The 19,360-nt window shown below is 44.5% G+C and overlaps 1 protein-coding gene across 4 annotated transcripts in view; it reads right to left on the minus strand.

Moving 5' to 3' along the window:
* Positions 1-19,360, minus strand: part of raph1b (Ras association (RalGDS/AF-6) and pleckstrin homology domains 1b) — a 55,990-nt gene that overhangs the window by 11,308 nt on the left and 25,322 nt on the right. The window contains exons 3-8 of one of the 4 annotated variants that reach the window (XM_049570239.1): positions 10,808-10,927; positions 10,356-10,461; positions 10,041-10,226; positions 7,920-8,344; positions 7,272-7,343; positions 5,237-5,311 (exon numbers count right to left, since the gene is read on the minus strand). In XM_049570239.1, the coding sequence (XP_049426196.1) occupies positions 5,237-5,311; positions 7,272-7,343; positions 7,920-8,344; positions 10,041-10,226; positions 10,356-10,461; positions 10,808-10,927 (984 nt within the window). The remainder of the gene's footprint in view (positions 1-5,236; positions 5,312-7,271; positions 7,344-7,919; positions 8,345-10,040; positions 10,227-10,355; positions 10,462-10,807; positions 10,928-19,360) is intronic. The other 3 variants (XM_049570240.1, XM_049570241.1, XM_049570242.1) reach the window with 3 other exon arrangements.

The following is a 19,360-nucleotide window of genomic DNA, read 5'->3' on the forward strand; positions in this document are numbered from 1 at the left end:
CAATGCGACGCTAAAACCGCCGCTATTGTGACATTGTGTCCCCCTCAAATATGGCGCTCCATTTGCTGTCTATGGTTCCATACTGGATTCATATGGAGCTGCGGCGGTTGCCTTTGATCTCGCTATACAGCAGAAGGGAAACAATGGTAGAAGATCCCCAAAGGGCGAGAGGCTGCGGATGAGTCTGGGATCAGCTCAGAAAGCTTCTATGCCCTCCACTCAGAGATGCAATGATCTCCTGCGAAGATCATGTTCGGATGTCAAGGGCAAAAATATCCAGATTCGTCCATAATTTATGAGTGAAAGAACGATTACGTTCTCAGTTGTCTCTGGTGTGTAAAAAGTTATTCCACAATGATCCTCATTGAGTGAAATTCAACCGTGCATCTTCCATGGCGGCGGTGGCGAAGCTAGCAGAGACTGTGCCGAGACTTTGTGACAGCGCAGGCTCACTGACACGCAGACATGTGCGCTTGAGACGAGCCCAACTTGACTAAACCCCCAAATGAGACAGTAGGGAGGACGATGCCCCTCCCCCCTTCCACCCTCCAACTCTATCTTCCTGCTTCCTCTCCTCTCTCGCTCTCCCCCCTCTCCATCACTCTCTCTCTCTTTATAACAGATGCAGGGGTTTGGGAGCGTGCCCAATCAATGGAGCATAATCCCCGCAAAAATAGTAGAATGAGGGGTCAGCCAACCAGCGAGCCCCGGCTGCAAGACCTTCTACCCCTGTAGCCAATCAGGCCGAGCGGGGAGACCGTGACCGACGCTGGCCCCGCGGCTAAACAACAGTGACAAGAACAGAGTGGAATTTAGGTGAATGCGAAGCGGAGGTGCTGAATATTTTAAGTCTTGTGTGAAAACAGTGTGTTAAAGGAGAAGGGGTATTACCAACCGCTCCCCAAGCCTCTTATCTCAAGAACCCCCCCCCCCCCCTTCCTTGACCCAGACTACCTTTTCCACATGACCGGCTCCGGGGCACGTACACATTAACGCCATGAAGTCAACACTCTGTTTGGCCAACACATCGTGGCAGGCTTTTAGTCAGCCGAGTGTGAGTGAGGGAAACAGCGAGAGAGGGGGACGAGGTCATGGGGGCTGCGCAGATTACAGTGCGGAGTCAATCTGAGTCACACTGTAGGTTTAGCCCTGTAATTGTCGGCGGAGCTCCCTCTCCCCGCCATTATTTCCTCCCCGCATGACACCTCCACCCTGCTTTTTATTAGACATTAGTCCAATTCCTATTCCACAGGCGTTTTCCCCTTCCACTTTCACACTCAGCCACACCAGAGCCAATTTTAAAAGGCTCTTCTTCCAAGCCTGAAAAAAAAAAATATCTTGGCACCCTCTTCCTTTGATGTCTCTCCACTCTCTCTCTCTCTCTCTCTCTTTGCTTGTTCCCAAACATCCAGCGCTCATTCAGTATTCTGATTTGCGAGCGAGGAGAGGGAGAGACTTGCGAGTCCCTCTCTTCCATTCTCTGGTGAAAAGTATAACACTAACACATAAACTCCATCAGTCTGTACGCCACAGGGCATCTATCTATCCTCTCCCCCCTTTATAAAACCATTCAAATGCTCTCTGCATACACGGACAGACAGAGAGCCGATATGCTGCAAACCAAAAGCCTTGAAACATTGATTTATTTCCATTGTTTTTTTAATAGAAAAAGACATGAATTGTGTGGATATGACTGTGAGTCAGCCAGCTTCTCTCTTGGCATCCATTTAGTTTCAAATAAACGCAGATAACTGAAGGGTTCTGGAAAGAAAGCAGCGTTTCAATGCCAATGACCGCTAATGGAGATCTTTCAGTTTACTCTTACATGAACAGTACAAGGCTGTCTTTTGTTTTGAAGCCTGTAGAAAGGAGGGAGACTTTTAAAGTCCTGGAAATAATCAGAATCATTCTCCAGAGTTTTCCAGAACCCTTGTTCTGTCGAAGATTAGCATAATTTGTGGTTTTGTCTCATATTCGGTAAATGCTCTTGGTATATTAAATCTCAACAGGATTTAAGAAACTCTGGAGAGCCCTCCTTAGCACTTGGCTACGTGTCATGTAGCGATGGCGGGATAAATCACGATCAACGGCGGCCAACTTTGAACCGCAGATCTGCTCACATCTGATCGGCATAAGCTTTGCACGGGAGCCCAAGGCTGCAACCAATACGTTCACTGCGAAAACTGACTGCTGCCAAGAGGTTTACAGTAAAAACAGAGTGCTGAGAGAGTTGGGATCTTGGGAGGACCGACACATGATGGATGAACAGATGTGGAAGATACTGTATGTGAAACAGTGGAGCACAGAGGGCTCCTAAGTCGACACGAAGTAAAGCATGATACACACAGCTTTGAGATGACCAACCACTGGCAGGGATTACAGTACGTCACTTCAGGGTACCTACTGGCGGTGCGAATGCAAACAGAAAGGTCTATAGTTCCCAGTGAGCAGTTCCTCTCAGGGAGTCACCAGAACTGTTTGGTCCGATAACCACTACTGATTGTTTTGTCTATATATTGTCAGAAAGTTGGTGAAAACATGGATGCTTCACACCCACTGTCCTTTCCGACAGCACAGAAGATCTACGCAATCAGCACAGTTTCGAGGTTGACACCCAACATTAGTGTCACCAATTCAGTATCTGACCAAATGTCTCTCGTTCTGTTCCTGAGATATGACGTTGAATAATTGCAGATCATTATGATGTCACACTGAAGTTGACCTTTTACCCTTTGGGTATCAAACGTCCTCACCTCATTATTTTATGCTATTTGACATTTGTGTGAAATTTTGTCATAATTAGCATATGAATTCTTCAGTTATGACCAAACATATATTTTTGGAGGTCACACTGACCTTGAACTTTGACATTCGACCACAAAATTCTAATCAGCTTATTCTTCAGTCCAAGTGGACATATGTGCCAAATTTAAAGAAATCCCCTGATCTTGAGATATCGTGTTCACAAGAATGAGACAGATGAGATCACAGTGACCTTGACCTTTGACCGCCAAAATCCAGTCAATTCATTGTTGAGTCCAAGTGAACATCTGTGCCAGATTTGAAGAAATTCCCTCAAGGTGTTCTGAGATATCACATTCGGAAAAATGAGACAGATGAGGTCACAGTGACCTTGACCTTTGACCACCAAAATCTAATCAGTTCAACACTCCAATCCAGTCCAAATGAATGTTTGTGCCAAATTTGAAAACACAAAACTCAAGCTGTTCTTGAGATATTGCATTCATGAGAGACAGACAAGTTATCGCGACCTTGATCTTCGACCTATGATCATCAAAAACTAATTCATTTATTACAGAGTCCAAGTGGACATTTGTGCCAAATCTAAATTCCCTTGAGGCGTTCTTGAGATATCGTATTCACGAGAATGAGAACCTTGACCTTTGATCACAAAATTCAAATCAGTTCAACATTGAGTCCAAATTAATGTTTGTGCCAAATTTGAAGACATTCCCTCAAGCTGTTATTGAGATATCACGTTCACAAGAATGACACAGACAAGGGATTAGCGACCTTGACCTTCAACCTATGACTGAATATTTGTGCCAAATCTTAAGAAATTCCCTTGAGGCGTTCTTGAGATATCACATTCACAAAATTGAGACAGATGAGGCCACAGTGACCTTGACCTTTGACCACCAAAATCTAATCAGTTCAGCATTTGGTCCAAATGAATGTTTGTGCCAAATTTGAAGTCAAGCTGTTATTGATATATCGCATTCATGAGAATGTGACAGACAAGGTATCAGCGACCTTGACCTTCGACCTATGACTGAATGTTTGTCCCAAATCTAAAAAAAAATCCCTCAAGGTGATCTTGAGATATCTTGTTCACGAGAATGAGACAGATGCAAGGTCACAGTGATCTTGACCTTTGACCACCAAAATCCAATCAGTTCAATACTGAGTCAAAATGAATGTTTGTGCCAAATTTGAAGTCAAGCTGTTATTGATATATCGTGTTCACAAGAATGAGACAGACAAGGTATCAGCGACCTTGACCTTCGACCTATAACAGAAATTCCCTTGAGGCGTTCTTGAAATATCACCTTCACAAAAATAACACAGATCATGTCACAATGAGCTTGACCTTTGACCACCAAAATCTAATCAGTTCAACATTGAGTCCAAATGAATGTTTGTGCCAAATTTGAAGAAATTCCCTCAGCCTGTTACTGAGATATTGCCTTCATGAGAACGTGACAGACAAGGTATCAGTGACCTTAAACTTTGACCACCAAAAACGAATCAGTTTATCGCCAAGTCCAAGTGGACGTTGGTGCCAAATCTAAATATATTCCCTTGAGGCGTTCTTGAGATGTTGTGTTCACAAGGATGGGGTGGACAACCTGAAAACGTAATGCCTCCAGCCATGGCTATCACTGACGCGGAGACATAAAAAGATAAGTAGACCTTAAGCGACCGAGCATTTTTTGGTAAAAGTACTGTTTGCGAAGTAAAGAAGGAACTTTCATGCTCTTCTTCTTGTATCTTGTTTTGTGAAGGAGTATATCTTATTTTTTTTATATATATATAAATATATATTCAATTTCTGATATTAAAAAAAGGGGAAAACAGCAAATCTTCACATTGGACGAACCCGAGGCTCAGAACACAGTTTCTGACTGACATCAACGAATCATCGATGATCGAAATAGCTGAAGGCAATTTTTCTGTTTACTAATTAAACTAATTACTAATTGTAGCCCTGATAACAAGATTTCATAAACAGTGCAAATCAAAAGCAAGCTACATGGAGAAAGAGAGGAAAATAGAGACACACATGCCAGTGAAAAATGAAAAAGTGAAAAAAAAAAAGCAAGACGGACAAAACAATCAAGTGTATTCAATCAGCAAGCTTGGTACAGGACGTGTGGGGTAAATGCTGAGAATGATGTAAGAGAAAAATCCATTTGACACAGAAACATAGATGCTTTGCATTACTTGGGATATGGTCTTGTAATTTATTTTTTGCCATGCCCAATTTCTCTCAACTTGAAGAAAAGCTTCAAAAAAGCTTTCTAAAGTTATCTCTGTGTCTTTTTAATTAAGTAAAACAAATAAATTGGTCCGATTTACAGCAGCTGTTTTCTTAGCATGGATTTTTCCAACACATGCAAAGCAGAAGAGAGGAGCAATGCACGCACACACACACACACACGCACAAGAAAAAAAAAAAAAAAAAAAAAAAGAAGCGAGTGTTTGAGGAAGTCACCTTGGTCAGGAGGTGAGAAGGCTTTCCTGCTATGCTTTTCAGAATGAGCGAGGTTTCTCGGTCCAGATAGGAGTGCTTGGGTGAGGAGAGGATAAAAAAGGAGAGCAGGGGGAACAGACAAAATATAGAGAAGTCAGTGCCAGATGATTCTTGGAGGCTTATTAATCGCAGGTGTTTTGATCTGTTTTGAATGAGGAAGCGTGGAAGCGAGAGAAGGTTCCATAAATGGAGCGCTCAGCAGTTGTGGCGTTCATTAGCTGCAGCTGTGGGTAAAGAGGCAATGATGGTGACAAATACTGGAGATACATACAGAGCAAACATGACTGATTTAAGTGTGTGAATACATAGGATACTGTGCATACTGGTGAGCTAGAAAACCTACTGTCTACAGCTACTTTAACACACACTCCCTCTTTCACACCACCTTTATACCTATGGTTACATGTGCAAACATTACACATAAAACATCAGCTGCAGACTACAGCTGATGTGGATTGAAGCCAAAATCCGCAGTTCCTCGAGTGACCACTTGAGGCTGGCTCCAAAAGTGAGTCGCTCCCCATAGACTGTAAAACTAATGGATGTAGCTATCATGACGTCACCCATTGGTTTGTGGACTCCCGTTTTGAAGCCTTGAGTTCGGCATTTCGGCTGTCGCCATCTTGGATTGTTGGAGCCAGAAGTGACTATACTTGGGCAAGAGGGAAGCTGAGGACACTCTCAGTTCTAAAGAAATTGATCCGGTACAGTAGTCGTGAACGTTGAAATTAGCAAGATCAAAACTGTCTTTTGCACTCGGCTGTAACATGTTTATTTCTGCTGTAAAGTTTGGCATTTTAACATGGAAGTCTATGGGGATTGACTCGCTCTTGGAGCCAGCCCCAAGTGGCCATTAGAAGGACTGCAGTTTTTGGCACTTTCATGTTGGCTTCATTTTTTGGCCCCAGAAGATGCCGCTTCACTTGGCCAATCCCCATAATAATGCCCAACTTTACAGCAGAAATAAATAGGTTTACAGCCTAGGAAAAAAAACGTTTTGGTGTTTAACGCTAATTTCCTTGTTCACGACAACTGTACAGGGGGTCAATTTTTATGTAACGCACTCGTTTAAATGTTATTAAGGCTTAAAGTTGTGTATAATTAAGACTGGTTAGGGAACGTAACCATGGCATAACCCCAGATTCACATAGTCGTAACTATCTCCATTTTATTGTGTTTTTAGTTAATTAAAGTAACTTTTTTGGTCCCCGAAAAAGTCTTGCTAAGCATCTGATTGTATTGAAAAAACCCTCTACCGAGTCAGAAGACCAGTTTTTTCACTATGGACATTTTGTGTCAGTGGTTTTAACCTTGTGTTTCGCATGCAAAAATTAGCATTAGCATATCGTATAGTGCTAATATCGTAGGCAACTGGACTTGCTTGCATTTCTTAAAGACGTTTCACCTCTCATCCAAGACACTTCTTCAGTGGTGAAGATTCTCAGTCATCCATCTCAGTCATCTCAGTCATGGTAATCGTAAGCGCTTGGATGAGGTGAAGTCCAGTTGCCTACGATATTAGCACTTACGATTACCATGACCTGGATGACTGAGAATCTTCACCGACAAGTAGCATGCATGGTGGTGCAGTGGTTAGCACTATTGCCTCACATCCCAAGGGTTCTGGGTTCGTGCCCCACATTCAGCCGGGTCCCTTTTGTGTAGAGTTGGCATGTTCTCCCCGTGACAGCATGTAGGTTTGGTTTATTGGCGACTCGTAGGTGTGAATGTGAGCGTGAATGTTAAACAGTTAGCCATAGCTGTAAAAGCACAGTGCTAACCAAGCTAGCAGCTAGCGTTAGGGTTAGCTCCATCCTCTCGTCCAAATATGGTCACTTCTGGCTCTGAATGGCCAAAATGACAAATTCGAGGCTGCAAAACAGGAGTCCATAAAACAATGGATGTTGTCACCGTGGCTACGTCCATTATTTCATTCAGTCTACAGTGATAATGCCCTAACCCATGCACACACATGCAAGCTCACACACGCACTTACAGTGGCCCGATCCACTTCACCCTCTTGTGAGGTGAAGTCAAGCTGCCGTCTGGCCCGTCGCATTGTGACATGCTGGGAGTATCAGGAGGTGCAGGCGAGGAGTGTGAGGATAGAGACCACAGGTGTCGGAAAGGGTGCAAACACAGATATGATCACATGCAGGAGGACAGGGGACATGCATGTCATTGTGTCAACATTCTCCTAAACTGAAATGCTAGCTCACGTTGTACCCTCCTCTCCTCCGTTCTCTCCTGCAGGACACCTAAACATCTGTTTTAGTACGTTAGCTGAGGTCTTTCTTTCTCCTCTGAGACTTTTGTTTCAAAGCCAAGATGATTGGTGAGTGAACAAAGGAATTCAGGAATGGTAGATGTTAACATTGTAATCCACACTTAAGGAGCCTTATAGGAGATTACAATGCGTTCATTAACACGCCATCCAATGCACAATACACGGGCCGTATTGTGGATTGACTCTCAGCATGCAGTTTGTTCCAGACGTCATGCTGTGTGGTTAAACATGCAGGATCAGAGCTTACCTTGCCATCACATGTGGAAATATACATGCAAGTCTTTCACGCTGTGGCTCACACACACTCTGTCATTAGCTTGGTGTGTGTTTTTCTGTGTGTGCCAGTGTCAGTCGTACCTCTGTGCTGGTCTGGTTCTGTCCCTGTGCGCTCGGGCTGCTCTGGCTGTCCACCTCTGCGCCCGTCATCACTTTATCAATGTCCAGGGAGTCCATGCTGGACGCTGAGGCACACGCTGAATTTACACTGGACCGCTGGGACGCAGCCTCCTGCTCGCTGACCGCTCCCACCGAACCCGTCCTCCTGTGCTGCCCGCCGCCGGACGACCCCGACGAGGGCCTGCGCAGTGTGGTGGAGGAGAAAGAAGAGGAGGAGGACGAGGAGGAAGAGGTCTGACGTGCCGCTTCATCCATGCTGAGAGAGGCCTTCTCAAGCTGGGAGGTGATGTCATCGAGGGAGATGTTGGAGGCTGTGGGGCGGGCGTTGACGCTGCCGCCTCGTACTGTGTTGGCCGGCGATGCCCGGGTGCTGCTACTGGTGCTTCCTGTTGGGAGGTCAAAGTTAACACAGCTCAGACGGAAGAAGAAATTAACTGTGGATAGACTGCTTTTAAATTATGTCATCCACTGATGATGCTTTTTCAGGCTGTATCTATATCCTAGCAGTTAGTCTCAGCTTGTTTATGCAAAAGACTACATTACTCTGATGCAAACAGGATGCTGCTAATCGTCTCCCCTTCCTCCTCTATATTATTCATCAGCAGGTGTTTGTTTTGACTTTTTCTTTAGTAACGAGGACAAACATGTTGGAAGAGATTTTTTTTCTATGTCCAGAAACACCACATGCACCAGAGGAAGAGTGACTATCTTCCTGTTAACTTCCATGAGACATTCCGTCCTTGCGTCGTATAGAAAGTACACACATTATCTAAGCCAAACAATGCACAGATTTATTGGTTGAGCACTGGTACAGGCTGATATTAGCCTCGTTGACTGGCGTCGCCCTATCGCCAGGTTTCTGTATAGTGACAGACACGCAGCAATGTATGTAACTCCATGTCACAGGGACGCAGACCTCCTGTCAGAAACCATTTCCCTCAGTGGAAACGAAGCTTGTATTTACTTTAATTTCACAGATAAGAAAAAATAAATTGTGAAGACAAAAAAGCCTCCACTAAAATAGCGTTTTAAGTCTTGTGTGTGATTTATCCTGGCTTCATATGAGCAGAGGAAAGCGCCGCTCCTCACTAGGCTAATTTATACAATGTAAAATGCCATAGGCTTGTGCTAATAACGTTAGCATGTTACATTTGTTTGGAAAACGTGTTTAATATAAGACAGTTTTGTTGGTGAATGTTGTGAGTTGTAATGGAGCCAAATTATGTGCCGTCACCTTTGTTAAATGTTGCTGTTGTCCCTGGTTTTATATGAGAAGAGGAAAAGATCGCTAGTTGCTAGGCTAATTTATACAAAGTAAAATGCCATCTGCTTGTGCTAATAACGTTAGCATGTTACATTTGTTTGGAAAACATGTTTAGTATAAGACAGTTGTTTTGTCGCTGAACCTTGTGAGTTGTAATGGAGCCAAATTATGTGCCGTTACCGTTATTAAATGTTGCTGTTGTCCCTGGTTTTATATGAGAAGAGGAAAAGGTCGCTAGCTGCTAGGCTAATTTATACAATGTAAAATGCCATAGGCTTGTGCTAATAGTGTTAGCATGTTGTATTTGTGGGGAAAATGTGTCCAGATAAAGACAAGTGTTTGTCTGTGAATGCTGCGAGTTATAGTGAAGCTGATTTGTGTACTTGTGTTTGATATTGTCTCTATTAAGCCATGTTTAATGTGTGTTTAATGTGTGTTTTTTTACTTTACAGCACTTCACAGAAACCTCCGACGCCAACTAGTGTTTTGGAGGTGTCTTGACTGTTCCTGATTATGGGGATGTGTAATATCTGAATGTACCCTCCCAGTGTTTCCATGTTCTGGAGTCTGTGTACCATGGTGAATTGAGATGTATTACCAAATGTAAGCCCCTAACTCATCACTGTGTCCTGTGTGCTCGGGTTGGGTGGCTCCTATAAAATTTCGTAGACTTCTTCATTGGCATTCTCTTGTTAACAAAACTATTCTTGGCCTAATTCCAGCATATATACATTAACCAAAAAAAATGGTCTGCAGGATTTTTTGTACGTAATCATCCATATGCAGCATCCTAAATGCACATTATTTAGCAGGACTACCTCCGCTGCTTCCCCCTCCAGTGTGCTTGGTGCTGGCACTCCGCCCTCCAGGGGCTCGCTGCTGGCCTTTGTTCTGGCCGCGAGAAGCAGAGTTTGGTTTGGAGATGGTGTTGAGCTCCTGCTCGATGGAGCACAGGTCGGCCATCAGGGCATCCAGGTCCACTGTGTCGCCCTGGTTCAACGCCTCTGCAGGGGGCAAGGATGAAAGAGAGGAGGAACAGGCAGAGGGAGGGCAGAGAGGGGTGGGAATGATTGAATATATCTGATGTCTTTTTGGGATCTGTGCTGGTGTGTGTGAGATGAGTGATGTCTCACCATTTATGTTATACATCGAGAAGCGGTAGGAGAAGTTGGCCATGTTTGTCTCCTGCCTGAGAGGAGGCTTCTGCAGCGTCTTTTGAGGCCTGCCATCATCCAGACTCTACACACACACACACACACACAAGCAAATCATGAGGTGCACATATGCAAAACACCACACACACACATTCTGACATTACAGTCAAAGCACTGGATCTAAGCAACCATGTCTGCCTGCTAGACTCGTCTCACACACACACGAACCTGCACAGATACACAACACAAAGTGGTGGTGGGAGGGGAGTTGCTAGGATACAGAGTAGGGAGACGGGATTAGCAGTGTTAAGGTTGCTATGGATACAGCCCCTTCCTTTCTCTCTCGGCTATTCTACCTGTGCGAGTCTGTCTGAATGCATGTAACCCACCACCCTCTTTCTCTCCCTCTCTTTCTGTGCGTGTGTGTTAACCTGTGTCAGCTTGTCCAGCTCGCCCAGCCAAGCCCCGAACATCTTGTCCAGGTCCTGGTCCTCCTTATCGCTGTCCTCCTCGGCTCCGTGGTCCAACTCGTCATCTGATACCTGCTCCATCTACACAGAGGAAAAGGAAAGGAGAAACTGTCACATTCGCACACTATCAGATCACACCCACATAGCAGAAATGATCTAAAAAGGAGCCCATGCCAACCTCACTGCCTGTTACCATGACAACCGCTCGTGGACCCCTAGCGGGCACCCTGTGCAGTCTAATCGCTGGAATGCCCTGTAGTGTCGTTTGTGCTGACACACCCAATGCCTCCACTCCCAGCTAAGCATCAGAAAGAGAGGGATGCTGATGGGAGGCAGGAGGAAACAGACTACCATCCAGTATCGCCTAAATTAACACACTGGGTGCACTGGGAGCTGTAAAGCTGCGGTGAATCACTACGCCCACTGAGAATGCATCAATCAACGCACACTTAGCAACACTAGCAGGTGTTTTAAAGGGATGCACGGGCTGGTTTGAGTGAAGGAAGGCCCAGCTGTGCTCCGTCAAAGGTGGAGGCAGCGCTCCCTCTAGTGGGCACAAAGGGAAGTGGTGTCACTGCAACATGCAGCTGCTGGAGCTGAGTCAAGCAGCCCAGTATCTTGCAATGCAACAGAACAGGTGATGGGCTCTGAGAAGCTGAGTATCCCTGATTTTGAGCATATAACTCTGTCGCTCGCCTTCTCGTATTGTAAAACAAGTGACAGCAGCACCCTTTCCAGCACATACAAGGACACTTATCGGTAAACAAAGCACTAAATCATAACATGAAAGTCAAGGAGACCCGGCAGAGCAGATAAGACCTCAAGAGCAGTGCTTCCATGTGTGCGGACGTCCCTCCCTCCTCCTCGTATCATTTCTGGGTCAGCTGGGGAGTCAAAGTGTTCAGCCAGTCTGATATTACCCAACCTAAGGAATGAATAAACACCTCTGAGTGCCAATGTAAATTGAAGAAGAATGTCTAATCTGCATGGAGGCATGCTTCACACAGTGCCCCTATCTTGGTACAGTTCAATGACTCTCAATACAGTCCAATCAGATGGAATAGTCCTGGGTAATCCATTGACCCAGCAAAATGGCTCAAAGTGAGTGGGTTCATTTGTGCCGAACACTTTATGGTTCCACAGAGCACTCGGGAGCAATCGGAAAGTCATGCTTTGTTGTTAGAAGGTGATAAAAGCAGGTAATAAAACAGTCAGTAGGTGAGAGGCAATAAACCGGGCTGCGTTTGGCAAACTCAACATGATAGCAACACTACTGAAAGTCGGTCAGCTGAGCACAAACACACGAGTTCTGCTCCTTCAAGACACTGTGCGCACTGCACGTACAACACAATACTAAGTGTGTGGGTGCATTACAGTGTTGATGATGGATAGCTTCCTGTTTTGGCATGCATATCAAACACACAAGGCACATGGACTTGTCATCTCGTCAACAAGGACAGTCCCAAGTATGTAAACAAGTGTGCATGTGTGTGAAATCACATCCGTGCACTCATGGACATGTGAGTGGGAGTCTGAGCAGGAAATGGCCAGGATGTGCAGGATTCCTAATTTCCCTCATGGCCTGTCTCTTGGCAGGAAGCTCCAGCTGTCCTTTGGTTTATCCGTGCCACTTATTGGAGAGGGGGGAGGGGCTGGCGTCCTTTATGACGACCCGGCGGTTTAGCAGAACGTGACAAAAGTACACAACAGTTTGCCACAGAAGAATCATTTGTCTATGTGGCTGCCCTCATATGGGGCCCTACATATCAATGTGGGGATTCCCCAGTGTGAGAAGACTTGAGTATGCTTGTGTTAAAGCATGACATCATGGCTGGCTGGAGGCAGACAGGAAGAGGAAACGGCTAAAATCAAATGAGCCTGCACTGCATTTGCCGATTCTCTCCGAGGTGCTCATATGTAAATACTCACTGACGACATGAGTCAAACTGCAGGACACTTTAAACAGCTTAGCCTGCTGGGCGTCACTATAGTGATATACACACTGACATACACACATGCTGTATGTTCAATGTGACAGCACAAAAAACGGAGAGAATAAAAACGACACATGAAAACAAAGAGCATTTTGAAAATAGCTCCGCGGCCGTCACTCTAATGGAATCACGGCCCCAAAGGCAGACGATGCTGCAGGTTTAAGTGAATTACCACCTGAGGCCCTGCTTTTAAGCTTATGGAGCATGACCTGAGAGAGTGTGTGTGTGTGTGTGTGTGTGTGTGTGTGTGTGTGTGTGTGTGTACTCCTGCAGGCATCATCGCAAACCAAACAGCCTTGGCCTTTTTCCCTCCCGATACCGCACAGTCTCTTGTCTGAGCATGACCAGCACTCATCTGTCTCCTGTGACCGGTTCAGGGTGAAAGGTCAAAGGTCAAAGGTCTGCCCACTGGAGTCTCCCTGTGCAGTCTTTTTTTCGGAGACATGTAAACACTTGCAGTCCCTGCCGATGCTGAGATGCCAGTAAAGGGAGACGAGGAGTGACGGGAAGGGAAGATGAAGTGTTCTGGGAAAACGGATCTCTCTAAATCTTAGAGAAAGTGCAGCAAAGCATCCGGTACTGAGGAGGATGAAGAGCTGGAGGAGGAGGAGGAGGAGGAGGAGGAGGAGGAGGAGTACATGTCTATCTTTAGACTAAGTCGTTGATATCACAGAGTCAAGAGGATTGGAAAAGGGAGCAGTATAAAGACGAGATGTTGAGTCGCTGTACAAAGAGGAAAGCGGTGTCAAGAATAGTTTTACATAACAACAAACTGAGTATTGACACAAATTAGGTTTTAGGTGTCAAACTGGCAAGTGTGGAGCACCACAGAGAGGCGTCGTGTTGGGGCCCCTGGACTTTGTGGCTATGAGGGGGGAGTGCAAACCATGACCCTAAAAAACAGTGGAAGTAGTGGGAGGGGAAAAAAATCAATTCACTTAAATGCCACACATATTTTTCTCAGATTTAAAAAAAAAAAAAAAAAATTTTTTTTTTTTTTTGACAGCAGTTTATTAAATCATCAATCTTTTTTTTTAATGAAGAACTTTGTACATTTTGGGATTTGAGATTAAGTGCGCATTAACAAAAAAACTAAAGACGAAGACTAAAACATTTTGAATTTGTCAACTAAAATGTTTTGAATTTTCGTTAACTTTAATGTTTTGAATTTTCGTTGACTAAAACATTTTGAATTTTTCTCAACTACAATGTTTTGCATATTTGTCAGCTACAATGTTTTGCATTTTCGTTGACCAAAAGTTTTGAATTTTTGTCAGTTTTCGTTAACTAAAAATGTTTTGAATTTACGTTAACTTTAACGTTTTGAATTTTCGTTGACTACAACCAGACTAAAACTATTAAGTATAAAAATGACTAAAATATGACTAAAATGAAAAAGCATTTTGTCTTAAGACTCAGAGTAAGACTAAAATTCTTAACACTGGTTGGTGAAGAGTGACGCTGTTATGACTATCTGGTGACATCCATGCCTACGTTAGGAACACCATCTGCTGGAGAAACGCCAGATGGATCTATGGTTTAGGTACATGTCCGTACAGGATGAGTACAGTTCTAAGGATGCTATGCTCAAAGTGTTTGGTGGAAATGAGGCTTTACATCTGTCCACTAGTTTAGGTTAAGTAGATGGAGCTTTTTGCTTTGTCTCTCTTGAGCTTTGTTGGCCATTCCTGCTCATGCTACCCTCCGTTTATTGAAAGTATTTTCCTGTGTACCAGGGCATTTAGCCTAGTCAAGGGCTAAAAGTAACCAGTTATGCTTGGAAACACCCAAATTCATATTATGTGCGTCTCAATATTGTTCAAATCCTGTTTATTGGACTGAATTTAATTACCTTCCGTGAAAATAAACAAACTGCTGATTAAATCCATATAATCTCAAAATACAAGAGAAAGGAAAAACCGGTCCCTCCCACAGTATAATGCCAAAGCCTGTCTCGGCACCACCTGCTCTGTTCACAGCTGACATTCAAATGATGAATTGCTGCTAACATTTGAGTTACAATTAAAATCCTTTCATATTTCAGTCACACAGGAAATAGTCGGGCTGGGATGTGGAACATGACCTTAGCCGTGTAAACACTATTGTGGCCAGATACTCCTGCTGCAGTGACGACTGAGTGGATGTTTCCATCAAGCACTTCTATATGGACTATATTTGGACTGAATACTCAACATTGGGAGCGTGTGTTAGCGTTGTAATGTTGCAACTGTGGCGGTTAATGAAACCGAGCATCGGCCGTTTGGCTCTCTTGGAACAACACAGAATTACACACAAACTTCCAAAGCCACCTACTCCTCGCAGCTATTTCCTCTCAAATTATCTGTACAGAAATAACTTTAAGCCAACGTCTGACACCTCTCTTCTAAAAATATTCTCAACACGTCATAAAATCCCACTAAAGTAGTCAAAACTTAGAAGAAAGGGTCTGGAAAGGACTGGGCATGGAGTTACAGAACAGCAGGGCAATTATAGAAACTCGGTGAACTCTTATGAGGCGAGAGCACAGGGCCGTGGTGTTTGGCTGCAAACATAGAGCGGGAATTCTTGAGAGTTCAGTGGGACACAAACACTCACACTGACGAGAGTCTCCGGGGGCAAGATGCAGACAAAGCTCAAACAGAGAGAACAAGTAAAACATTCAGCATACCCATGGCTAGGAATAGCTCCAGACGCAGCCTGGCTACAACACCCATACATCAAACGCTGCTGATCGACTCAGGGGAGGTAATGTATGAGTAACAGTGAGTTCATGTTTTCAGGGCTATTTTCAATGTCATACTCCCGGTGAGAAACCAGCACGCACACCCTACCTACAGAATAACTTTAAATAGCAAAGCTGCAACTAATTTGAAAACCATTTCACTAAACAGACACTACATGTAAATTAACACTTTTCTGTATCGTGTTTCTATAACAATCTGGTGATCTTACCCTTGACATAAAATAAAGAGTCTCCACACATTTTTACCAATTCACTTTAAAAACTTTTCCGTAGTATTTTACCTGATTTCCATGACTTGATTTAAGCATTTTAAAATGAGCAGGCCAATAGACCAGATCGGCACCTACAGGTACTTTGCAAAACTCAAAGACCACGCCCCTTTTTGGGGGATAAAAAAAACTGATGATCCTGTAAATGGTAATGCAATTCTACGTTTGACTTGTCGATTTGCATTTTGTCTTGCTTTCATAGACATGTTTGATAATTCGGACCTTCTTGAACCTTTGCATATGCGATACCTCAAAGCTAAACTGCGCAGGATTGTTGGTTACCGGTTGCAAACACGCCCACCAGTGAAAGTGAAAGTAAAAGTCAACCCTGGATTCAGAGTTCCCACCCATACACCCGTCTGACAAATTACAAGCAGTGTCACTGATTGCTAACACACCTATTGGTTCACACAGATCCCAATAATGACACCACACTCCCTTTGTTTGCATCAAATATCTGATTAAAACCAAACGTATCAGAAAGACGAACAGTTGACCGAACAGCCGTTGTAAAGGTGCTGACAGACCAAACCGACATCAAAGAATTAGTGACGACGAAAGGCAACTGTTGCGTCGTCTACGTCGCCCTGTGTAAGTTGCATTTGAACACACTACAAAGACTACAACTGACAGCCTAGTAGCACGTACGTTCTGTGCCTGCGTGAGAGAGAGCAGAGTGAGAGAGTGGTACATCCTGCCAGCCGAGGGGTTTCCTATCTGTGCAGTCGAGCACCGCAGCACCGCCACGGACTATTACATCCAGACGGTCCCGGTGTTTCCTCCTCAGGCTCCACTTCACTCAGCTGCCCGACAAACCCTCTGTTTCTTCCCACTTTAACCTGAATAACAAACCAGGGCTCGGTGATCTGGTTGGATCCAAACGGAGAGCCGGGGCTAGCTCAGAGACTAGCGGAGGCTAACTGGCTGTGCTTCCCTCCGGTCATGCTGCGGCTAACGCTCCGCTAGCAGCTCCCAGCTAGGTCTGGTTTGTTATTCAGGTTAAAGTGGGAAGAAGCAGCGGGTCTGTGGGCAGCTGAGTGAAGTGGAGTCTGAGGAGGAAGCACCGGTTAGCACCGGTTTCACTACAGGCAGATTCACTTGCTACAGGGGCGAGGAAATAAAACCTGAATGATTGATGACGTGATTTCTCTCACTAATAAGCTCTGCTGCTGATTCAACATGCTCAATCGGCCGAAAAGCCGCTGACGCCTAAGTGCCGAAGGTGCGGGACACACCGCAAAAACTAGGGCGACAGACGCTCACTGACGGCCCGACTTTGACCGATGGCCGACCATTGGCTTGGTGTGTCAGGGCCTTAAGAACTACCTTAAATGACAGAAACGTCTTTGGGAGTTAGAGTTTTTAGATTGAGGCAGGTCTATGAGCTATACTGCAGGGGGTGAATAAGGTGTTCTCACTTCACTTTTGTAAAGTCTAAGGTAGTAACGGCCAGCAGCAGGAATTCCATGATTGTGGGAACCCTGAACATAAATAAATGTATGGACAAAAGTATGATGATACAGGTGTTTCCACATGTGACAGATAAACGACCAACACTCAGCTCGCCATCTGCTGCACTCTCACATACATAAAGACATTTCGCCTCATCTCTCCCCCAGAGCCTCCTCCCTTATCTCTCTTCCTCATGTCAGCCCGTCATCTGGTGCAAACGGTGCCTCTGGCCTGACAGACTATGAATCACCTCTTACACATACATGTGTCTGATTGTCATCATAGCCTGCATGGCCTATAAATTCAAACCATAAAACACACGCCGAAATGCCAAGTGTCAGGATATCGTAATGACGTCCTGTGTCATAGTGAAACCATTTAAGAGCCATACACACTCAAGAGCGTGTCTAGTGATCTTGTCTGTGGCGAGACAGCCAACAGAAAGCATCTGAATGAAGCCTTTATTGCTGCTCTCAAATGTTTGGTTTCCCCACCTATGAAGCATAAAACAGATACTATCTCGCTGTAAATGTGTGAACATGTAATAACGGTTATTTCTAGGCTCATGCTTTAGGCGCAGTCTGTGGTTATTTGCTCATTTTCCCTCCCTCTTCCCTTTTTTCCTGGTTGACTCCCTTCATGTACAGACAGTACACCGGGAAAGGCGCAAAGACGACTAGAGGCCGACGTCACTGTGTCAAACACACGTCATGCAGGTTAAAAGTGGAAAGAGGAAATGTGAGGAAAGAGGAAAAGTAAAGGCTGTAGCTGGCAGTGCCAGTGAAAGAACTCTTTGAACAAGGGAGCGGCTCTTCGGCTCCTATCCAAAGTCAAACTGGGTGTGGTTGGCTCGTCAACTGACCTGTAGTGGTCACTGATGTCTGACGCTAAAAATGACATAACAATCTGTGTGTGTGCATCCGGGGTGAGTGAGAACTGTAGGGTGGATGCAGCCTTAAATAAAGCTAACTTGTGACAAGACAGTTTGGAAGAAACGCCTATTTCAAGGAATCTACCCACATAAACTCTACATACCATCAATGGCTTATGTTTAGAGAATTCTAGGAGATATCCATAATGAGTATTGTACTTCACCACTTGGTTGCACTCTTCTCCCCTTAAACTTTCCTCTTAAAAGTTCATGAAACAAGGGTGAGACATTCTGGCTGTTTTCTCTGTGTCCTCTCTAATGGATTTCTCCTGGGATATCCACTGAATGCCACAGCTAAAAACCAAGGTTGGCTCTATAATTCTGAGGAACAAACACCAAAATGTGACATTTCAAACTCTAGCGCAGGAGGAAAACATACCACCAAGCATTTAAGGGGTGGGTTCTGCGCCCAAACCACAAGCTTTCTCCGAGCAGCTGCTCAGAAACCATTAACAGAAGAGTTTGAAAGTGGCTGCTAAAAGGCAGAGGCAAGTAATTGTTTGAATGAATGTGCTTTTCTACGGGAAGGTAGACATTTCATTTTCTTCGCAGCCAGACTAAGTGATAAGTACGTTGTCAAAGGCAGCACAAAATTGTTGTCCAAGTTGTCTGCATCAGAAACGTGTCTTCCTTCAAAATAAAAGTATGAACCAAACAGGAGCGAGCCTTGATAATATCTACGCAGAGCAGCAAGAAGCATGGCCTCGAAATTAACCTAACATTGCTGCCAGCTGTGCTGTAAAGAAGTTCGTCAGCACTCCCAGATATGTACGAAAGACACGAAGATAACAACTACAGACCACTGCACCTCGACCATGTTGTTCTATGTTGCTGCAATCAGTACAGGTTAGTGTTTAACGTCGATAAAATACCTTGAAAATATCAGTATTTAATACCAAATTTCGATACCATTGGGGAAAAATTGACATTTAGGGCATACAATTTAAAATAACTCTTAAAAGATAAATATCTACATGGCCATAACTTGACAAAGACGACTTCGCTTTCCTTGGTTAGCAGCAGGCGGCAACCTCCAGAGCTGAAAATAAATACAATGCGGAAGTGCCAAATACTGCAGTTCCTCTAATGGCCACTTGGGGCTGACTCCAAAAGCAAGTCAACCCC

Source organism: Epinephelus fuscoguttatus, linkage group LG24 (genome assembly GCF_011397635.1).
Source record: "Epinephelus fuscoguttatus linkage group LG24, E.fuscoguttatus.final_Chr_v1".
Taxonomy (NCBI): domain Eukaryota; kingdom Metazoa; phylum Chordata; class Actinopteri; order Perciformes; family Serranidae; genus Epinephelus; species Epinephelus fuscoguttatus.